This window comes from Mustelus asterias, unplaced genomic scaffold (genome assembly GCF_964213995.1).
Source record: "Mustelus asterias unplaced genomic scaffold, sMusAst1.hap1.1 HAP1_SCAFFOLD_551, whole genome shotgun sequence".
Classification (NCBI taxonomy): domain Eukaryota; kingdom Metazoa; phylum Chordata; class Chondrichthyes; order Carcharhiniformes; family Triakidae; genus Mustelus; species Mustelus asterias.
In genome coordinates, this window is record NW_027590501.1 from 143,158 (window position 1) to 166,523 (window position 23,366).

At 45.0% G+C, this 23,366-nt stretch overlaps 2 protein-coding genes across 6 annotated transcripts in view; both read left to right on the forward strand.

Annotated features, from left to right (window-relative positions):
- Window positions 1–23,366, forward strand: part of LOC144486996 (dehydrogenase/reductase SDR family member 1-like) — a 146,408-nt gene that overhangs the window by 57,087 nt on the left and 65,955 nt on the right. The gene's annotated exons all lie outside the window — the stretch shown is intronic.
- Window positions 11,791–14,890, forward strand: LOC144487002 (uncharacterized). 5 transcript variants are annotated; one of them, XM_078205046.1, is made up of 2 exons: window positions 11,791–12,226; window positions 13,361–14,890. In XM_078205046.1, the coding sequence occupies exon 2, from the start codon at window positions 13,662–13,664 to the stop codon at window positions 14,193–14,195; it is 534 nt and encodes a 177-aa protein (XP_078061172.1). In that variant the 5' UTR covers window positions 11,791–12,226; window positions 13,361–13,661; the 3' UTR covers window positions 14,196–14,890. The 5 variants fall into 5 exon arrangements, with proteins under 5 accessions (XP_078061172.1, XP_078061171.1, XP_078061170.1 ...); XM_078205045.1 differs by having other exon boundaries at window positions 11,804–12,181; XM_078205044.1 differs by having other exon boundaries at window positions 11,825–11,960.

Sequence of the window (23,366 nt, forward strand, 5' to 3'; positions counted from 1 at the left end):
GCAGACTCAGGAAAGGTTGGCCCAGGTCCCTCTCTCTCTTAAAGAAATTTAAGAGAAACATAGAAGATAGGAGCAGGAGGAAGCCATTTGGCCCTTCGAGCCTGCTCTGCCATTCATTAAGATCATGGATGATCAAGCAACTCAATAGTCTAATCCTGCTTTCTCCCCATAACCTGTGATCCCATTTGCCCCAAGTGCAAAGGATATTTACCAGGCTGATTCAGGGAATGGCGGGACTGATGTATGAGGCGCTTTTGAATACATTCAATGTTTTGGCATCAATTACTTCCTGTGGTCATGAATTCCACAGGCTCACCACTCTTTGGGTGAAGAAATGTCTCCTCACCTCCGTCCTAAATGGTCTACCCTGAATCCTCAGACTGTGATCCTTGGTTCTGGACTCCCCCACCATCAGAAACATCCTCCCTGCATCTATCCTGTCTCGACCTGTTAGAATTTTATAAGTCTCTGTGAGATCCCCCCTCATTCATCTGAACTCCAACGAAAACCATCCTAACCTCGTCAGTCTCTCCTCATACATCAGTCCCGCCATTCCCTGAATCAGCCTGGTAAACATCCTTTGATCCCTCAGCTTGACACATTTATTTGTCTGTCTAAAAGGATGGTCTTTTTTCTAATGTTCACAATTAAAGGGAAGCTTTCCCCAGGAGATGGCTGACATTTACGTTAATATAGGACAGAGATCGGTCTGGTGTTGTTATCTGGTACCCAGATTAGATATATTATTTATGTTTCTGTAATAAAATACTTTTATTATTATTTCTTGCATTGTAATATAATGCTGGAGCGATGTTATACATTTCCAGTCATAAAGCCCATTACAGCACAGAAGAAATCCATTCGGTAACTCGAGTCCATGCTGACTCTCTGTATAACATTCCAGTCCCATTCCCACTCTCTATCCCCATTCTCCTGAAAGTTTATTTCCTTCAAGTGCCCATCCACTTTCATTTTTAACTAGAATCCATAGATATGGATGGAGATTTACAACTTTTTGGGAATGAAATAGGAAAGAATGTTCCATAGAAACTAGAATTGTCTGTTCTGAATTTCTATCCTATACTGACTGTGATGACTTTTGTAAACTCATTTCACAGGATTTTGAATGAGGAATCACAGGCAAAAATCTCAACCGTCACATCTAGAAAGAGTCATATTCCTTGGGATCTGAATATCTTGTAATATGGAACTGTAGCTACGTTATATATTTCCAGACAACTCTTCCCTCAGAGGGTTGTTAGTCTTTTGGATTTCTCTTCCACAGGAACCAGTTGAGGATGAGGATCATTGAATATATTCCAGTTAGACAGATTTTTGACTGACAAGGGTGTCAAGGGTTATGGGGAACAGACAAGAGGATGGAGCAAAAGCTAATATGTGGGGGGATTTCTTCACTCAAGGATGTGGTAAAGCTTTGGAATTCTCAACCCCTGAGGACAGTGAAACCTCAGTCATTAACTATTTTCAAGAGAGAGATTGATTGGTTTCTAGATATTGAAGATATCAAGGGATATGGATTTAGTGTGGGGAGAATGATGCTGAGGTAGATGAACAAATTATCTCATTGAATAGTTTAAAAGGCTCGATGGGCCAAATGGCCGACTGCAACTCCTATTTGTTATGGTCTCTGTGTCCAGGACAGGAAGCAGTGAGCATGGATCTGTCAATCAGCCTCAATCAGCACCTTCAGGAGAATTGGGAGGGTGAATATTAGATACAGCAGAGTGAGAATGGAGGGAGAATGTGTGGGATGGAGATTCACAGCTTTTTGGGACTGAAATAGGAAAGAATGTTCCATAGAAACTAGAATTGCCTGTTCTGAATTTCTATCCTGTACTGACACTGATGACTTTTGTAAACTTGTTTCACAGGATATTGAAAGAGGAATCACAGGCCGAAATCTCAAACGTCACGTCTCGATCTGACAGAGTCATATTCCATGGGAGCTGAATATCATCGGACTTTGAATCTCGAAGGAGAAATTATTGTCCAGTTTGTCGATTTGAAAAGAGTTCGACCATCAGTGTGACTGGAAAAGCACAACACACTGCCACACTCGAGTGAGAGCGTTCTAGTGCTCGGACTAAAGAGCTTTAACCAGTTACACAGCCTGAATAAATATCACACCATTCACAGCAGGGAGAGACTGTACCCGTGTTCTGTGTGTGGACAAGGCTTCAACTGATTGTCCACCCAAGAGAGAGGTCAGGACACCTGCACCATGGAGAAACCATGGAAATGTGTGGACTGTGGGAAGAGATACAGATCCCATTCTCAGCTGGAAACTCATTGGTGCAGCCACACTGGGGAGAGACCATTCACCTGCTCTCAGTGTGGGGAGGGATTCAGTCATTTATCCAGCCTGCAGTCACACCAGCGAGTTCACACTGGGGAGAGGCCGTTCACCTGTTCTCATTGTGGGAAGGGATTCACTTGTTCATCCCACCTGCGGAGGCACCAGCGAGTTCACACGGAGGAGAGACCATTTACATGTTCTCAGTGTGGGAGGGGATTCACTTGTTCATCCCACCTGCAGACACACCAGCGAGTTCACACTGGGGAGAGGCCATTCAGCTGCTCTCATTGTGGGAAGGGATTCACTCAGTTATCCAACCTGCGGAAACACCAGCGAGTTCACACTGGGGAGACGCCATTCAGCTGCTCTCATTGTGGGGAGGGATTCACTTGTTCATCCAGCCTGCGGAGACACCAGCGAGTTCACACTGGGGAGAGACCATTCACCTGCTCTGATTGTGGCAAGGGATTCAGTCAATCATCCAACCTGGTAAAGCACCAGCGAATTCACACTGGGGACAGGCCATTCACCTGCTCCGTGTGTGGGAAGGGATTCACTCAGTCACCTCACCTGCTGAAACACCAACATGTTCACGAGTGACTGCAAGGACTGAATTTTGCTGTTAATCACATCGAGGTCCGAACCATTTTCATTGGTGTCTGTTTCTGCTGATGTTAATAAACCCTGGCCCAGTTGTAAGATTTGTATTGTGGGTTGTCTTGTCTGAGTCCTGAACTCGTAAATAAAAACAAGAAGTGCTGTAAAAACTCAGCAGGTCTGACTCTCTGGAGAGAGAAACAGAGCTAATCTTTTGACACTGAAGAAGAGTCACATTCAACTGAAAACATTAACTGTTCCTGTCTTTACAGATTCTGTCAGACGTACTGAGATTTTGCAGCAACTTATGTTTTTAGAATGACGGTGAATGCTGGATACATGAATCAGAGATTGGTGTAAAACTGGGATCTGCTCCTAAATCAAAGTGAAACAGCAGGTTAAAGTTTCCAGTCTGAAAAGTACTCTGGTTATTATACTATATCTACCATTTTAAGGCTGGTTTTAACTCATTTAAAATAAACCTATTTAAAATATATTTGTTAAAGTCAGTATTAAAATACGAGTTGGATGAGTTCACAGGAGCCTGTTAACCACAGGGACAATTATTCAACAAACATTGTCTGTCCAGACAGAGAAGAAGCTGCAGTTTGTTTGCAGGAATTCCCTGTTTTATTGATGTGTGTGTGTTAGACATCAGGACAACTAAAACTACACAAACCTGGACATCAATGGTGATCTGATTGACAGTTACTCTGGGAATCACTCCCACTGTGAAACTTCAGCACTGACACTGCTGAATGTTGTCGGCTCAGGGAGTGGGGCCTCCAGGAGTGGACTGTAAAAAAGCTGGGTTTCAGTATCCTGACTAATATATGGTGAGGAACCAGAAAAATCCTCACTGAGGAACTGCCTGGGGTTTAACCAGTGTAGGTTCAGGGGCGAATGATTCCTGACTCCCTGAAATGTCTGATATTGAACCCAGTTTGGAACAAGATTCATTCAGTTTCCAGGAGAATAGGCACAAATATCACCCACAACTGAGAGAGAGAAAAACAGCCACCTTGATCAATGACTTGGATGAAGCCAGAATTGATGATACAAAGAGAGGTAGAAAAGCAAGTTGTGAGGTTATTACAAAAAATCTATAAGGGACACAGATAAGTTACCTGAATGGACAGAAAAATGGCAGATGGAGTATAGTGCAGGAAAGTGGGAGCTTTTCCACTTTGGCAGGAAGAATAGAGAAGCAAAAAATTGTTTAAATGTACAGAAACTGAAGAATACTGCCGTAGAGAGGAATCTGGGTGTCCTTGTACATGAATCGTGAAAAAATAGGATGAAGGTACAGCAAGTAAAGAAGGCGGCAAATGGAGTGTTGGACTTTACTGCAAGGGGGTGGAGTTTGAAAAAGGGAACTTGCTGCACCTACACAGGACATTGCTGAGATAGCAGCTGGAATACTGTGTACGGTTCTGGTCTCCCTACTGATGGAATGACATGTTTTCATTGGAATGAGTTCAGAGAACGTTCACCAGGCCCATTCCTAAGATGAAGGTGTTGACTTTTGAGGAAAGGTTGTGAAGGTGTAGGGGAGAATTCTCCCATCCCACCCACCACAGGAATCGTAGCAGGCCAGGGGGTGGACCACACAAAGGACCTTTGACCTCGGGGCAAGTGATGCCGCAGAATCCAACTCGTCTTTTGGGGAAGGGTTGCACCTATACTCATTAGGTTTGGAAGAATGAGCAGTGAACATTCTGAAACCTATAAGATTCTCATGGACAGTTGACAGGCTAGAGGCCAAGAGGATGATTCATGAAGGAGTCTTGAACTTGGTGCCATAGATCTACAAGGAAGCCAAGGGTATTGTTTTAGCCCTTACAGACACCAATACTTTATCCTCAGTTTTAGTCAGGTTAGTCAGAGGTTTAGTCAGGTGTGGTGAAAGCTTCAACCAATCATCTGGCCTTTTGGAACATAATTTGCAGTCACAGGGAGATGCCATGGAAATGTGGGGATTGTGGGAAGAACATAAGAACTAGGAGCAGGAGTAGGCCATCTGGCCCCTCGAGCCTCATGGCTGATCTTTTTGTGGACTCAGCTCCACTTACACGCCTGCTCACCATCGCCCTTAATTCCTTTACTGTTCAATAATTTATCTATCCTTGCCTAAAAACATTCAGTAAGGTCGCCCCAACTGCTTCACTGGGCAGGGAATTTCAAAGATTCACAACCCTTTGTGTGAAGAAGTTCCTCCTCAACTCAGTCCTAAATCTGCTTCCCCTTATTTTGAGGCTATGCCCCCGAGTTCTAGTTTCACCCGCCAGTGGAAACAACTTCCCTGCTTCTATCTTATCTATTCCCTTCATAATCTTATATGTTTCTATAAGATCTCCCCTCATTCTTCTGAAATCCAATGAGTATAGCCCCAGTCTATTCAGTTTCTGCTCATAAGCCAACCCTCTCAACTCCGGAATCAACCTCGTGAATCTCCTCTGCACCCCCTCCAGTGCCAGTATATCCTTTCTCAAGTAAGGAGACCAAAACTGTACACAGTATTCCAGGTGTGGCCTCACCAGCACCTTATACAGCTGCAACATAATCTCGCTGTTTTTAAACTCCATCCCTCGAGCAATGAAGGACAAAATTCCATTTGCCTTCTTAATTACCTGTTGCACCTGCAAACCAACTCTTTGAGATTCCTGCACAAGGACACCCCTGTCCCTCTGCACAGCGTAAGAAGTCTCACAACACCAGGTTAAAGTCCAACAGGTTTATTTGGTAGCAAATACCATAAGCTTTCGGAGCACTGCGCCTTCGTCAGATGGAGTGGAAATGTGCTCTCAAACAGTGCAAACAGACAAAATCAAGTTGCAGAATACTGATTAGAATGCGAATCCTCCAGCCAGCCAGGTCTTAAAGGTACAGACAATGTGGGTGGAGGGAACAGTAAACACGGGTTAAAGAAATGTGTATTGTCTCCAGACAGAACAGCTATTAAGATTCTACAAGCCCAGGAGGCAAGCTGTGGGTGTTACTGATAATGTGACATAAATCCAACATCCCGGTTTAGGCCGTCCTCATGTGTGCGGAACTTGGCTATCAGTTTCTGCTCAGCGACTCTGCGCTGTCGTGTGACGTGAAGGCCGCCTTGGAGAACGCTTACCTGAAGATCCAAGGCTGAATGCCCGTGACTGCTGAAGTGCTCCCCCACAGGAAGAGAACAGTCTTGCCTGGTGATTGTCGAGCGGTGTTCATTCATCCGTTGTTGTAGTGTCTGCATTGTTTCCCCAATGTACCATGCCTCGGGACATCCTTTCTTGCAGCGTATCAGGTAGACAACGTTGGCCGAGTTGCAAGAGTAGGTATCGTGTACCTGGTAGATGGTGTTCTCACGTGAGATGATGGCATCCGTGTCAATGATCCGGCACGTCTTGCAGAGGTTTGTTTGAGGTCATTAGGTTACATTGAAGCTTCATATGTTTCATATGAAGCAATTTTTAAAAGCAGTATCTCGGCCTTTTGGCTAAGATGCAAATGAGATCAAGTCATAGAGGAGGAAGTGCTTTCCCTCCTCCAATCAGCTTGGCCTCTGCACAGTAGCACGCTGCAATTTTTTCCCATTTAAATAGTCCATTTTGCTGTTATTCCTACCAAAATGGATGACCTCACATTTACCAACATTGTACTCCATCTGCCAGACCCTCGCCCACTCACTTAGATTATCTATATCCCTTTGCAGACTTTCAGCATCCTCTGCACACTTTGCTCTTAGTGTCATCTGCGAATTTTGACACACTACACTTGGTCCCCAACTCCAAATCATCTATGTAAATCGTAAACAATTGCGGTCCCAACACTGATCCCTGAGGCACACCACTAGTCACTGATCTCCAACCAGAAAAACACCCATTTACCCCCACTCTTTGCTTTCTGTTAGTTAACCAATCCTCTATCCATGCTAATACATTACCCGTAACACTGTGCACCTTTATCTTATGTAGCAGTCTTTGGTGCGGCACCTTGTCAAATGCCTTCTGGAAATCCAGATACACCACATCCACAGGTTCCCCATTGTCCACTGCACATGTAATGTTCTCAAATAATTCCACCAAATTAGTCAAACATGACCTGCCCTTCATGAACCTATGCTGTGTCTTACCAATGGGACAATTTATATCCAGATGTCTCGCTATTTCTTCCCTGATGATAGATCCAAGCATTTTCCCTCCTACAGAAGTTAAGCTAACCAGCCTATAGTTACCTGCCTTTTGACTACCTCCTTTTTTAAATGTTTGCGATTTTGTGAAACCTGTTTTTGTTGTCTGAGCTGACTGGAATTAGAGCCAGAGCAGGAGTAATCCAGGGGAATGATTTGGAGATAAAGGAAAATCCAGCAGATGCTGGAATTCTGAATAAAACAGACTTGCTGAGTTTATCCAGCATTTTCTCTATTTATTATAATGATTTTGGGACCTGGGTTTGAATCCCACCACGTTTCAACAAAAATATTGATGAGCATGAATTAATTGTTGTAAAAACACATCTGGTTCTCTAATTCCCTTCAAGGAAGGAAATCTGCCGCCCTGATCCAGTCTAACCGACATGTGACTGGATTCACAAACAATTCAAGGGCTGACTGGGTAAACAGGGAATGTCACCATCAGAAAAACAGAGCCCCCTGGAGGGCAGAAGGGTTAGGACAGGTTACGGAGAGGTTAAAACTGTCATCATTGAGAACAACACAGACTTTAACGGAACAACTGGTCCCAAAAACAATCTCTTGTAGTTAGTGTGGCAGGGTGTGGTGAATCAGGTTTAAAAAGAGTCAAATTATATATGTTTTCTAGTTTGGACAACCACATTTAAATCTGGGACTCGGATGAGGATATGAATTGGTGTTTGGTGGTAAGATCTAAATCTGTGTATTACGCCGTGAAGCCTTAAACCCAGAGTGAGAATATTTCAAACCAGGGTTCAAAATAAATGGCTGTGGATGGTGAATTCACTCTCAAAAGAAAACAAAGAAAATTACAGCACAGGAACATTCCTTCGACCCTCCAAGCCTGCACCAACCACGCTGCCCGACTGAACTGAAACCCCCTACCCTTCTGGGGACCATATCCCTCCATTCCCATCCTATTCATGTATTTGTCAAGACGCTCCTTAAAAGTCACAATTGTATCTGCTTCCACTACCTCCCCCGGCAGCGAGTTCCAGGCACCCACCACCCTCTGGGTAAAAAATCTGCCTCGTACATCTCCTTTAAACCTTGCCCCTCGCACCTTAAACCTATGCCCCCGAGTAACTGACTCTTCTACCCTGGGAAAAAGCTTCTGACTATCCACTCTGCCCAAGCCCCTCACAATCTTGTAGACTTTGTCAGATCGCCCTCAACCTGCGTCGTTCCAGTGAGAACAAACCAGGTTTCTCCAACCTCTCCTCATAGCTAATGCCCTCCATGCCAGGCAACATCCTGGTAGATCTTTTCTGTACCCTCTCCAAAGCCTCCACATCTTTCTGGTAGTGTGGCGACCAGAATTGAACACTATATTCCAAGTGCGGCCTAACTGAGGTTCTATAAAGCTGCAACATGACTTGCCAAAAGGCCCGCAGAAATTCTGTCTTGGGAGGAACTACTGGAAAAAATAAATCATCCTGTACATGGGAGAGACAGAAACTGTGAGGACCATCTCCTCCAATCACAGATTCTGTCTCTCCTGATGTTGCTACATCTGCAGAGACAGTCTCAAACTGGAGGAACAGCTTTGCCACCTATTTTGAGAAAAGAAGTTCACTGACTCAGCAGCCTATCGGTGATGTGTGGAGGAGTTGTGTCTTCCTGCTACAGAACTAGTTTCATAGCAGTGTGAGCCTCAAAAGGAATGATCCGACCATCGGCAGAGCTTTCCCCATTCTGCTGAACAAGTCTCGATTATTTTTATATATCTCAGGAGGTGGGGTTTACAGCTCAGGAATTTGAGTAAACAGATATTGTGAACGTACTTACAATCACTTGGGTCGTCACATTAGAAATTGAGATCCATTCATCCAGGTTCATATTCTTAACTGCTTTTATTTGCAGTTTAACGTTCACAGACAACATCCAGAATCCCCGGTCAGAGCTGATCTCAGCTGGTGTAGTGAGGTTATTGATGGGTTATCAATGTAAATCCACACACAATGAAGATCAGAATCGGGAGAGATTTTTCCTGCTCCACCGTCTGAACCAGTAAACATCTGATTCAGTTACCTTGTGTCAAATAGTTAGAATTCTCATTTTGGAAAGAGAGTATGGGAGTATTTTTAAAACAAGTTAACAAAAAATATCATTCATAGATTCCAATTTAAAAGATTTAATATATACACAGTCTTCAGTATTTGTGCTATCTTATTCAAAGAAGTAAACTAACAGAAACACAAAAGGTAATGTTACTACGTGACTACATCACTAATAAAGGAGTTACTGAGAATGGAAAACGATGCCCTGGAAACCAAAAAATAGCCCTTAAAAATCAAAGAGTAGCTTTCCAGAAAATCTCAATACAAGCATTGAAAATAAATACTTTGTGCCCTGCAGATGGATCTTTCAGAGAATGAATTGTAGATTTTGCCCCAAAGATCAAATTAGAATTGAAGCAAAAGTTTTTAATTTTATTCTCAACAGGTTCCTGTGAGAGTTCTTCAGTTAAGAGGGAAGATCACAGGTGTTGCTTTTAAAAAGTGACATTGCAGCCCCGAAAATCAGTGACATTTCCAGAATATTAAATTCCAACTAGTTATAGGGTTTGTTCACATCAGCAGAAATAAAATATTGTCAGACTGTCAATACTGAACAGCAGCAAAAACAGCAAAATCCAACCCCTGCAGTCACTTGTGAACTTGTTGATGTCTCAGGAGCCATTGTGACTGAGTGAATCCCTTCCCACACACAGAGCAGTTGAATGGCCTCTTAGTGTGAGTGCGTTGGTGAGCCAGCAGGTTGAAAGACTTTGCGAATCCCTTCCCACACACGGAGCAAGTGAATGGCCTCTCCCCTGTGTGAACTCGCTGGTGAGCAGAGAGGTTGGATGGCCGATTGAATCCCTTCCCGCACACGGAGCATGTGAATGGTCTTTCTGCAGTGTGAGTGCGTCGGTGAGCAGTGAGGTTGGATGACTGCCTGAAATTCTTTCCACAGTCAGTGCAGCTGAATGGCTTCTCTTCAGTGTGAATTTTCTGGTGTCTCAGCAGGGTGGGTAAAACTGTGAATCCCTTTCCACACAAAAAGCAAGTAAACGGTCTCTCCCCAGTGTGAATTCGCTGGTGTGCAATGAGGGAGGATGCCTGTCTGAAACTCCGTCCACAGTCAGTGCAGCTGAATGGCTTCTCAATGTGAACTCGCTGGTGTGACAGTAAGTGGGATGACCCAGTGAATCCCTTCCCACAGTCAGAGCAGGTGAACGGCCTCTCCCCAGTATGAACTCGCTGGTGTGACAGCAGGTGGAATGACTGAGTGAATCCCTTCCCACACACGGAGCAGATGAATGGTCTCTCCCCGGTGTGAGTGCGTTGGTGCACAGTGAGTGCTGAAGAATGCCTGAACCTCTTCCCACAGGAGGTGCAGGTGAATGGCTTTTCCTCAGTGTGAATTCTCTGGTGAGACCAAAGGCCAGATGACTGAATGAATCCCTCCCCACAGACAGAACAGGTGAACGGTCTCTCACCAGTGTGACTGCGCCGATGGTTTTCCAGCAGGGAAGGGTAACTGAATCCTTTCCCACAGTCCCCACATTTCCACGGTTTCTCCATGGTGCTGGTGTCCTTATGTTTCTCCAGGTTAAACGATCAGTTGAAGCCTCATCCACACACAGAACACGTGTACAGTTTTTCCTTGCTGTGAATGGTGTGATGTTTTTTAAGGCTGTGTAACTGGATAAAGCTCTTTCCACAGTCAACTCACTGAAACACTCTCACTCGGGTGTGCGCGTATCTTGGTGCTTTTTCAGTCACACTGATGTTTGAAATCTTCTCCTCCAGACAGAAGACAAACATTTCTCCTTCCACGTTCAAAGTCTGAGGATATTTAAGTCCAAGTGAATCGAGACTCTGTCTGATTTTGATGTGATGTTTCTTCACCTCACCTGTAAAAGGAGTTTACAAAATTAATCACTGTCAGTCCAGGATAGAAATTTTGAACAGACAATTCTAATTCTCTGGAACATTTCTTCCTCTCTTGTTCCCCAAATCAATAAATTCCTGTCCCACAAATTCTCCCTCGGCTTAAATCCAAACCCATCTCACCATTTCTTTTCTCCACTCCCAGTTTTCTCCCTCCCTCTCCTCTGTCTGGGTTCAGTTCTCCAGCTCCTGTCTGCAGACTGACAATAAAACCAATGGGTCTTATTGGGGGTGTTGGGGCCTCCAGCGGGTGTTTGTGAATCCTCCCCGCCCACCTCCCAGGGTTTCCTTCCTTCCCAGAGATCAGAGTCCTCATTGATTTGAGGCCAAAGTGTAACCTCTTATTTATTGTCCCCCTCCCCCATCCTCTGATGTGAACCATCCTCCAGTGGCTGAGCCAGGATGGGGCCGTTAACCTGGGCCTGTTCCCGGGAGGGAGGGAGGGAGAAGCCCCGCAGCTGCAAACCAGGGAGCTGACAATGATTCTGAAGGGTTTGCGGATCCACAAAGTGTTTCCAAATCCTCCCAGCCACCGCCTAACGCTGACTCCGCTTCTCCGGGACAAACAAGCGCCAAGGACAGCAATGACACTGCGCATGCTCCACATCACAATGCCCGGGCACTGATTGACGGCAGCTCCGGACCAATAGGAAGAGGGGGCGGTGCTGGAGGACCGAGCGGGAGCGGCTGGTCCTCCAGCCAATCGGAGTGAATGAGGGGCGGGGCTGGAGTAAATATTTCAGCACCGGGTGAAGCGCTGGAGCCGGCGGTTGGAGTTTGGGGAGGATTCGCAAACCCTTCAGAATCATTGTCAGCTCCCTGGTTTGCAGCTGCGGGGCTTCTCCCTCCCTCCCGGGAACAGGCCCAGGTTAACGGCCCCATCCTGGTTTGGGAGCTGGAGCATGCGCAGTGCCTGCGGCAGACGGTAAGGAGCTCGAGCGAGCGGGTTTTAAATGGAGATTTTTACAAAGACCGAGTGCAGATCCAGAGCCTGAAATAAAACCGGAAACATAAATGGAGTTTGCGGGTGGATGGTGAGGCTTTATAAACACCCGGTGTCGGCCACAGTCCCTCAATTTGCGAAGCAAATTCCTCAGACCTTCTGATGGTTTCAGGCCGGAGTTCAAATCCGCCATCTTTATAAAGGTCCGTGTACTGCAAAGCGCATGCGCATCCGCCATCTTTATTGAGGTAAATTGGAACAACGCATGCGCAGCCACCGTATTTGTTGAGGGTGAAACCAAATGAATAACCCACAGGGAACAAAAAAAATCAGAGTTTGATTTCATAACAAAATCGATGTGTTGTTGTAAAACCGGAAGTTAGGGTTACAGCCAACAACAACTTCTATTTATATAACACCATTAATATCAGGGTGGTTAGCACTGCTGCCTCACAGCTCCAGGGACCCAGGTTCGATCCCAGCTTTGGGTCACTGTCTGTGCGGAGTTTGCATGTTATCCCTGTGACTGTGGGTTTCCTCTGGGTGCTCCGGTTTCCTCCCACCGCCCAAAGATGTGACGTTTAGGGGAATTGGCCATGCTATATTGCCCCTTCGTGTCCAAAGATGTGCGGGTAAGGGGGATTAGTGGGGTACAGATCAGGGGTAAAATATTCAGAGTCAGTGTAGACTTGATGGGCTAAATGGTTTCCTTCTGCACTGTAGGAATTCTTTGAGAAGTCATCCTTGTGCACTGAAGGTCTAGTCACTAATGGTGGAGTGATTAAAATAGGGAATGTGCAGGAAACCAGAATCAGCACAGTGTTAGAGGTGATTCCAGAGATAGGAACAGGCCTTGGAGTGATTTGTACAAATTAGTTGTAAGGATGCATGAAAAATACGCATTTCATTTGGATCTCATAGAATTCTACAGTGCAGAGGGAGGCCATTTGGCCCATTGAGTCTGCACTGACCACAATCCCACCCAGGCCCTATCCCCATTACCACATGCATTTATCCTAGCTAGCCCCCCTGATACTCAGGGGTAATTTAGCATAGCCAATCTATCTAACCCGCACATGTTTGGACTGTGGGAGGAAACCAGAGCACCTGCAGGAAACCCATGCAGACACGGGAGAACATGCAAACTCCACACAGACAGTGACCCAAGCTGGGAATCAAATCGGGTCACTGGGGCTGTGAGGCACAGGGCTAACCACTGCGCCACCATGCCGCCCTCTGCTCAGGGAAGAGGGAGAGTGTATGGGACAGATTTACTGTTTTGGGGAACAAGAGCAGAAAAGTTGTTCCTTAGAAATTAGACTTGTCTGATCAGAATTTCTATCCTGGACTGACAGTAGTTTTGTAAACTTCTTCTTTTGCAGGATATTTGATGGGGAAGATTTACAGTCAGAAAAATTGAATCAAGATTTAACAGTCGCTCAATTCACCAGCACCTGAACACGATCAGCCTTTGAATGTGGAGTGCGGGAAAAGATTTCAAACATCAGTGTGACTGGAAAAGCACCGAGACAGACACACACCCGAGTGAGAGTTTTCCAGTGAACTGACTGTGGAAAGAGCTTTAACCAGTTACACAGCCTGAGAAAACATCACACCATTCATAGCAATGTGAATCTGTGCATGTGTTCTGTGTGTGGACGAGGCTTCAACTAATCACTCAATATGGAGAGACATGATGATACTGACATCATAGAGAAACCGTGGATATGTGGGGACTGTGGGAAAGCATTCACTTGCCCATCCAAACTGGAAACTCATCGACGCACCCACACAGGGGAGAGACCCTTCACGTGTCCCGTGTGTTGGAAGGAATTTACTCAATCATCCTGCCTAACATTACACCAGCGAGTTCACACTGGAGAGAGACCATACACTTGCTCTGTGTGTGGGAAGGGATTCGTCCAGATGTATAACCTACAATTACACAGGAGAGTTCACACTGGAGAGAGGCCGTTCACCTGCTCCGTGTGTGGGAAGCGATTCATTAATTCATCCAACCTTGTGACACACCAGCGAGTTCACACTGAGGAGAGGCCATTCAGCTGCACTGACTGTGGAAAGAGCTTCAGACATTCATCCAGCCTCAAAGCACATCAGCGACTTCACACTGGGGAGAGACCATTCACCTGCTCAGAGTGTGGGAAGGGATTCACTACCTCCTCCCACCTGGTGACACACCAGCGACTTCACGAGTGAATGCAGGGAGTGGATTCTGCTGTACCTGCTGCTGTTAATCACATCCAGGAGTGAGCCACATTCATTCTGACATTTGAGGTTTGTTTCTGCTGATAATAATCCCTGTAGCTGGGCTGGAGTTTAATATTCTCGATCGAGAGCTGATTGTGTTTTTGGGGTTGCCATTTCCCTTTAAGAACCACTGTCTGTGATCTTTCCCCATCATTCAGGAACTCTCGTCACCGATTCTTCACAGTACAGAAAGAAGCCATTCAGCCCACCAAGTCTGCACTGGCTCACTGAAAGAGCCTTATCCCATTCCCCTGCCATACTTCTGTAACCTTGCACACTCTTTCTTTTCAGATAACAATCCAATTCTCTTTTGAGTACCTTGATCAAACCTGCCTCCACTGCTCTCACAGGACGTTTATTCCAGACTCCAACCACTCACGAGGTGAAAATAATTTTCCTTGCATCACTTTGACTCTGTTTTCCCCATTAACGTAGGTCTGTGCCCTCTAGTTCTTGATGTTCTCTTGGTGGGAACATTTTCTCACTATTTCACCTGCCCAATTCCTCAGGATCTTGAATACCTGTATCAATCTCCTCTCGACCATCTTCAATCAGACAATTAACATTTATTTCTTCTGATGTTAATCTCTAACTGACCTGGAATTTAATATTCTGAAATCTGTTAAATAAATCAGCTTTGTTCCAAACACACGGTGTGTTAAATCCTTGATTTCTCCAGGATAAGAGATTAATTGATATCTTGTTACTGACTTCTGTTTTTTGGTTCTTTTCTCCTTTTAACTCCAGATTATTTCAGTCTCAGACCTTCAGTTACACTCATTTTTTTAAAATTTGACTTATTATTGTATTAGCATAAAATGAAAAGTATTAGCATAAAATGAAAAGTATTGTTTCTTATCATGGACAAGTCCCAGCTCCCTATACTTTCTAGAATGTCTCTCCCAGCCTTGAGATCTAGGGAAGTTTTCAGTATTTAAAAACAGAAAATACTGGAAATTATAATCCATACTTTTCCAAGTGTCAGTTGATTGTGTCCCAGATTATTGGCTTTTCCCCACTGCTGATGTTAAGCTGATTGTTCTGTAATTGCTGTGTTTTTGAACAGGGATGTAACATTTACATTCTCTGTCCTTTGTCACTACGACTCTATAAGGATTGGAAGGTTGTGGCCAGAGCCTCCACAAGCTCCATGTGAAGGACAGTGTGTGTCAGAGTGCAGCAGTCCCTCAATGTCAGACTGCAGTGTCAGCCTAGATAATGTGCTCAGCTTGATGAGTATTTCCTGTTGTTATTGATGTGGATCATTCAGAAACAATGGACTCTGATGATGTCATCCAGTCCTGCTGCGATGATGTCATAGAGACTATTACATCACAGCAGAGCCTTAGTAGTGAAAACAGTTTTGTTCCAGATGAGAGGTGATGGCCCAATGGTATTATCCCGAGACTTAATCCATAAACTTAGCTAATGTTCTGGGGACCGGGTTCAAATCCCACCACAGCAAGTGGTGTAATTTGAACAAAGAACAAGAAAAAAGAAAATTATAGCACAGGAACAGGCTCTTTGGCCCTCCAAGCCTGCACTGATTATGCTGCCCGTCTGAACTAAAAAGGCCTCTGGGGACCATATCCCTCTATTCCCATTTTATTCATGCATTTGTCCAGTGTCCCTTAAAAGTCACTATCATATCTGCTTCCACTACCTCCCCCAGCAGCGAGTTCCAGGCACCTGCCACTCTTTGTAAAAAAAAACTTGCCTCGTACATTTAATTCAATAAAAATAATTGAATTCAATAAAAAAAAATCAGAATTAAGAATCTACTGCTGACCATGAAACCATTGTTAATTGTCAGAAAAAAACCATTTGGTTCAGTAAAGCAAAAAGTAAAGTTTATTTATTAGTCACAAGTAGGCTTACATTAACAGTGCAGTGAAGTTACTGTGAAATTCCCCTGGTTGCCACACTCCAGCATTTGTTCGAGTCAATGCACCGAACCAGCATGTCTTTCAGACTGTGGGAGGAAACCGGAGCACCCGGAGGAAACCCACGCAGAGAACATGCAAACTCCACACAGACAGTGACCCAAGCCGGGAATCGAACCCGGGTCCCTGGCGCTGTGAGGCAACAGTGTTAACCACTGTGCCACCCCATGAATGTCCGTTTGGGGAAGGAAATCTGCTGTCCTTACCTGGTCTGGCCTACATGTGACTCCAGAGCCATAGCAATGTGACTGACTGTCAACTGCCCTCTGAAATGGCCCAGTGAGCCACTCAGTTCGATGGTAACTAGGGATGGGCAATAAATGCCGGCCATGCAGTGACGCCCATGTCCCACAAATGCATAAAAAATCCTCTCAGTTTAAATTCACACAGCCATTCTGTCTCCTTTTGTAATTACCACTCACTTCACCCGTTTAAAAAAATGGACGTCAATGAACAGAATTCATTCCTGGATGTGATTTACAGTAAAATCCAGTCACTGATTATTTGTGAACTCGCTGGTGACTCATCAGGGTGGATGAGCGAGTGAATCTCTTCCCACACACGAAGCAGGTGAATGGTCTCTCCCCAGTGTGAATTCGCTGGTGTCTCTGCAGGGTGGCTGATTGAGTGAATCTTTTCTCACACTGCAAACAGATGAATGGCTTCTCCCCAGTGTGAACCCGCTGGTGTGCAGTCAGTTGACATAATTGTCTAAACCCAGTCCCGCGGTGAGAGCACCTGAACGGTCTCTCGTCAGTGTGAACAAGCTGAAGGCGCATCAGGTCCACAGAACCTTTATAGCATTTCTCACAGTCAGCACATTTAAAAGGTCTCTCGTCAGTGTGAACTCGCTGGTGTTTCAGCAGAGTGGACGAATCGCTGAATCCCTTCCCACATTTGGAGCAGGTGAATGTTCTCTCCCCTGTGTGAACTCGATGGTGTTGTAGAAGCCCTGATGATCGAGTGAATCTCTTCCCACATTTGAAACAGATGAATGGCTTCTCCCCAGTGTGAATTCGCTGATGTGCAGTGAGTTCAGATGATTGTCTGAACCCAGTCTCGCAGTGAGAGCATCTGAAGGGTCTCTCGTCAGTGTGAACAAGCTGATGTCGCATTAGGTTCTGAGAACTTTTATAGCACTTCCCACAGTCCAGGCATTTAAATGGTCTCTCATCAGTGTGAACTTGCTGATGTTTCAGCAGAGTGGATGAATCAGTAAATCCCTTCCCACACTTGGAGCAGGTGAATGGCCTCTCCCCAGTGTGAACTCGGTGGTGTTGTTGCAGCCCAGATGATCGAGTGAATCCCTTCCCACACTCAGGACAGGTGAATGGCTTCTGCGCATTATGAACACGCTGGTGCCTCAACAGGTTGGATGACCAAGTGAATCCCTTCGCACACTCAGGGCAGGTGAATGGCCTCTCCCCAGTGTGACAGGGCTGATGAGTTTCCAGCTCAGACAGGGATCTGAATCCCTGCTCACAGTCCCCAGATTTCCACGGTTTATCTACACTGTGAACATTGCTGTTTTCTTGCATGTTAAAAACCCGATGATATTGTTGTAGGGAAATATCCCTTACCAGTGCAGAATAGAAGTTGAGTCGCAAATCAAGGTTCAAAGCGTGTCTTTATTGTACAATTACTGGGATCCCAGGGAGACCCCCGTAGCCAGCTCAGAAACAGTGGCTTGGCCACGTTGATCTCAATTAAATCACATCAGCTCTGGATCTTTATAGGGATCCAAAATTCGCGCGGGAACATTTGATTATGCCTTTTTTTACACAATGTATAAAGTGGTCTGTCAGTTTCAAAAGTCCCTAGGAAGTTTCATGGATTAGCATTTGTATGGTGTGTGTTCGTGTTAATGGGATTACTTGGTCCTGCCCCGGTGTCTAAATGCGTTTCCCATTACTATCTCTATGTGTCTTCTTATTTAAATTGGTCCTATTGTTCCGTGTCTGTGTTTCCTGCTTGTGAGATTGAGTGTTAATGTCATCCTGTCCTGTTGGGTGTCTGGGGTATTTCATTCTTAACCTTTTATCCTTATCTCTTAGTTTATCAGATTTTTATGTCTGCCTTGGCCGAATTGGTAATATTTCAGTGATAGCTTGGTTTTGATAACCCACTCTCTGTCTCGTTTCATAGGGATCTTGATCTTCCTTGGCCAGTTTAAAATGCAGCTATGCGCTGTTGCTAGGCAGATTAGGGATCTTCCGTAGTTTCTGAAATTCGTGAGTCTCTCAGCTGTGCAGGGGGAGACCCGATTGAATATCCATCCGGGGGTGCCCCTCTGCATTGTTGGCCCGTTATGAGTGGTGCCAATTAGTCCAATAAAAATATGTTTGATGATGCAAATATGGTTTTCTGGAAAATTTCCTCCTTCAGTCCCTCCTCTCGTCCAAGGGGTGCCATTCATGGCTGACCCCCCATGGACGACCTTCAGAGGAACAGTGATTTGTACAGCTGTTGTCCTTGCCGTTGTTCCTCCTCTTCTGGGTCGTTGTTAAGTTCTTGCATCTGGATACTGGCAGTGGGTAGCATTCTTGATGTAATATTTGCACATATCACTTTAATACAGGTTAGGCCAAGGCAGAGTGTGAACAGGATGGCTACTACTAGGATTAATCCCTTCATAATATATGCTCCCCAAACTGTGTTAAACAGCCATCCTAACCACCCATCAGTCCCTGTTAACCCCTGTTTAAAGTTATCCAATTGCTTTTGTATCCCGGACATGGCTGCTGTTATGTTTAGTGTCTTGTCGTGTACGTATGTGATGCATTTTTCCTTGATGATGGTGCATACCCCCCCTTGTCTGGCTAGCTGATAGTCCACCGCATATCTCGTTTGTTGTGTGTATAGTCTGAGTTCTGCGAGTTCTTGGTCAATTGCGCCTAATGCTTGTAGGGTGTTGTTTCCTAAAATGGTCAGTCCACATATGAAGAAGTTCCTATTACTGGCACTGATCACCCCTGCGGCGCCTCCCAGGGATAGTGTCCCCAGAAATCCATATCCTAAAGAAGACCCTAGTGTGACAGGGGCCTGCCAGTCGGAGCAAAATTCTGCGCTGATGGCCCTGGTCACTATGCGTTTTTGGACATGCCCTTCGCTTGGGCATGGAACCGTGAGAGGTCTGATTGTCCCTACGGAAAAGAACCTTGGAGGCCTGTCTGTGGCCGTCATATATACATTTTTAAATAAAACACGTACCCGTCTTTAACCCGATAACATGCATTACCCCGGTGTCGTTTGACCGCATGGCCCCATCTTGTGGAACCTTCCCTCCCCCTGGACTGTCCACTTGATTGTACCTCTTGGTGAGAATCAAATGGATATGTCCCTGAGGCTGAGCTTACGTGGGTGCTGTTGCACTTGCCACACATAAGCTGCCTACCCGCGGTGACTGCAATGCATTTTTGTTGCTTGCAGTCACAAGTGAAGTGTCCTTCCCGGACCCGGCACTCCTGGAGAGCACAATGTGCCTCAGCGCACGAATCATTTTTAGGGACAAAGGCATGCACGCACCCCCATCCCTCTCCCTTAAAACATTGTGGGTAGTTCCCAAGTGTCTCCTCCGGTTGGGGTCCCGTCCCCCTTAGAATTCCCGGCTCAGTGAGCTCTACACACCTTCCTTGTATCCCTTGCTTAAAGTACCCAATATGTTCTTTGCAGGGTGCCCCCGATGTGTCAATAGTGAATAACTCTTGTGGGAGCCACCCTGGTGTTGCGATGAATAGGGAGTTTACTGATCGCGCTGAGGGGTAACAAGCGGTCCTATTCCCATAGATCTGGATGTGTGTTTTCAGGAATAGGTTTCCTTCCATGATTGGTGGTTCTGCTCCCCTAACCCCCATGTGTTGGAGTGTATTTACAATGGTCAGGGTTATTATCAGATATGTCCCTGTTCCCATATCGCTCTTTTTTTTTTTTTCAACAGTATTTTACAATTACAGTATATACAGAAAATAAACAGGCAATTAAATTAAAAGTAGTTGGTTCCGACGTCTTGATAGTAGATCTGGTCCTGGTTCCTGTGGAAGTTGAATGAGCAAAACGGTATCTTTTAGTTCATTTGTCCTCATATAGTTTCAATTGGGTCCAGTGTTTCCAGACCCCCTGTCCCCTTATATCTATACAGGCACAGGTATCTCCGCTAATAATGACCTCGTAAGGTCCGTGCCATCTTGGGGCAAATCCTGGTTTTGCAGGAAGCACTTTTGTTAATACCCGGCTCCCGGCTTTTGGGACTTCTGGTAATATTTCTGAGTCCCCCTCTGCGTCGACCTGTGCCTGATTAGAAATTACGGACCGGCGCATCCCCTTCAATTGGGTGCTAAGGTCTCGGATGTATTGTCGGATACATCCATTCATTTGTATGTAGTCTTATCAAAAGACATCGCTTTCCCCATTAAAATCACATGCCATACAGCTCCGATCTTTATATGATGTACTCTTACATTATCTCTAATTTGATCATTTGTTTGCGTGCAAGCGCTACACCACAGTACTTCACAAAATAATTATGTCTTTATCAATGCCCAATATAGTATATGAATATATCATACAAAGTTGGTTAAGGCTTTTCAGGATTTGATGTTATTCTTGTGTCTATATGGCAGTGCTATACTGTATAATAAAAATAATCAAGCGGCAGTTGTATCATACCACTTTACACATCGTACCCGTGATATCCAAACCCTTTTAATTTAAGCCGTTTCTTTTTTTAAACTGAGCTCCAGATCGAAACCCCCGCACTCTAGGAAAAGTAACAGGCGCCGAATCAAAATCAAAGCAGGTACAATACATACCAGTTATTTGATTAGGAACATTTTGGTTTCTTAACTGGCTAGGTTTTAAGCTTTGCAGTGCTTTTATATTTGGCAAACCTTGAACCTTGATGGCTCATGAAATTCCGACGGCAGTACATAATTTTAAACTAGTTCAGAATACTAAACTATCTGACGTTCGCAAATCGCGATATTCTGCGATTAATACTGTATTTCACTGACTTGATATACTTTAAACTAATTCATAGACCTCAGTCTTTTGTTCCTGCTTTTCTACCTTTCCACAAAATAACTTATTTTCTTCTCTTAACTCCTCAACTAACTCTTATAATTTCTACTTCAAGACAAAGGAAAGAGCACATGCTTCCTTCCAAGGTTTAAATCCTTTCTTAACATTAAAACAAACAACAACAAAGCATCCACGCAACCACTTTGTTTAAACACACACACACACACACATGGAAGCTTCCAAAAGTCATTCCACAGTACATCCTTTTTCATTCAAACTTATCATTTCAGACTGGGATGAGTGTAAAACATTCAAAGAGAATACAGAACATTGATTAAGACAATCGCTTTTATTCTTCTTTCTTCCAAACTGTAATTGACTCAAAGCAGAAGTAAATTCAAGAAATCCTATCACTTGAATCTTTACAGTTTTAACACTCTCCCAGCCCCCCTGAGGCTAAACCAAGGTGCAATGTACTGCACCCACTGCCTGTAGCAAACATTCCACAGGAACAAAGAGCTCCCTGCTCTCAATCTAATTACAACAACAACCACCTACATTCGACAAGCTACCAGATCTCACAAACACACTGAAATACAAAAACTAAGATCTCTCCTATCCATCTGCTGCCTTTCCCCTGGCGTAAAAGGCTTATAGGTTGCCTTTGGTTGTGCTAACGTCCCTCCTCTCGTGACTGGCGCTAGATTATAATTGTCTATGTTTTCTTTTGATGCTGGAGTGGCTGTATGTTTCTGCACTGACTCGTATGGGCGCCGAGGGTCCGTTTCCTCTGATCTCTGCGTTATCTCCGCAGTGTGGTTTCTGTATTCTAATTCCCTCACTCTCTCCTGTAATACTTTAATTTGCTCTGTCTCTTTGTGTCTCTCCTCCATAGAGGCATTTACTTCCTCAATTAGTCCAGCTAACTGGGTCACTAATATTACTCCCATTACTTTTGTTTTGTCCCGTTTAACTCCGTCTACCCACTTTCTTTGATCTTCTAAAGTTTGTGATGCGTTCCACCCGTTCCGTTTCATCTTTGCAACAATCGCTTCTCTGGCTAACAGATACTTCAAAATGAGAGCTACTGCAGTTTCTCCCTTAACAACGTGGTCTGCCATTTTTCTGTCTAGCAGTCCTGCAACCCCCGTATGCTGGCTGCTACAGTAAAAGTGCCTCAACTCTCTCCCTTATCTCCTGTCACTGATACTGCCCCAGCACCGTCTGTATTGCTGTAGGTTCTCGTAGTGAGGTTCCAGTGGGTCTCTTTCCCCTGGGCTCCCCCAACTATTCCTGACACCTCACGCTTGGACTATTTTGTGTTGTCTTATTGGGATGTGTGCTGGTTGTTTAGTGGGTTTGTCCGCCCCTGTTCCCAGCCCCTCTAAGTACAACGCCTCCCGCTCGGCCACCACCCCCACTAGCAGGGTTGATCCGTTACCCCAAAACCGGGTATCCTGCTATGGGCTGTGGTGTTCCCTACAGACGAACAAGGTTATCAAACTCCGCCCGGGTCCCTAATGGATCCTCCGTCGTCGTGTCTCTTGGTCAGGATGGATCGGGTCCCCTTTTCCTCAACACTTACACACATGTATTCTGTTATCAAAGCCCCTGTTATAGTTAGTAACTGTATCGACTCTGAGGTTGTTCGTCCCTTCAGAGTCAGTGTTGTTACCCGATTTACACTGTCCGTGCCTTGCACCCTGAGTGCCTGTGCCTCTTAGCGCCCGCTTCAAAACCCAACCTTAGCGTGGGAGATTTCTCCTCTTAACGTCCAGTTTAGGGTAGGGCACCTTGAGTCAAGCACTCCCTTGTCCTATTGCCTTGGCACAGACAGCGGTTTCATTTACAATCCTGGGTTAGTTACACCAATTAGTTCTGCATGCGGTACTTATCTTTATATTAGTCTTAATTCCTGTTATCAAATAGCCCAAAACCTGTTATCTTTACCTCTGGTCCTTTACTCCTATTAAAGTTAAAAGTTACTTACCTTTTTCCACGCGGTCGTTCTGACCTGTACCTCTTTAGTGCGGACTTCTGTTTCAATTTAAAAACTTAGGCAAGATTATACAGTTCTACAAGACAACAATACTTAAAACAGACAAACCCTAACCCTTAAAGGTACCTCACTTTGAACGGAGACCTGCACTCGCCTTTGACT

Bases quoted from the DNA above. Each gene is read 5' to 3' on its own strand.
- LOC144487002 (XM_078205046.1), top strand. From the start codon at position 13,662: ATGGAGAGACATGATGATACTGACATCATAGAGAAACCGTGGATATGT.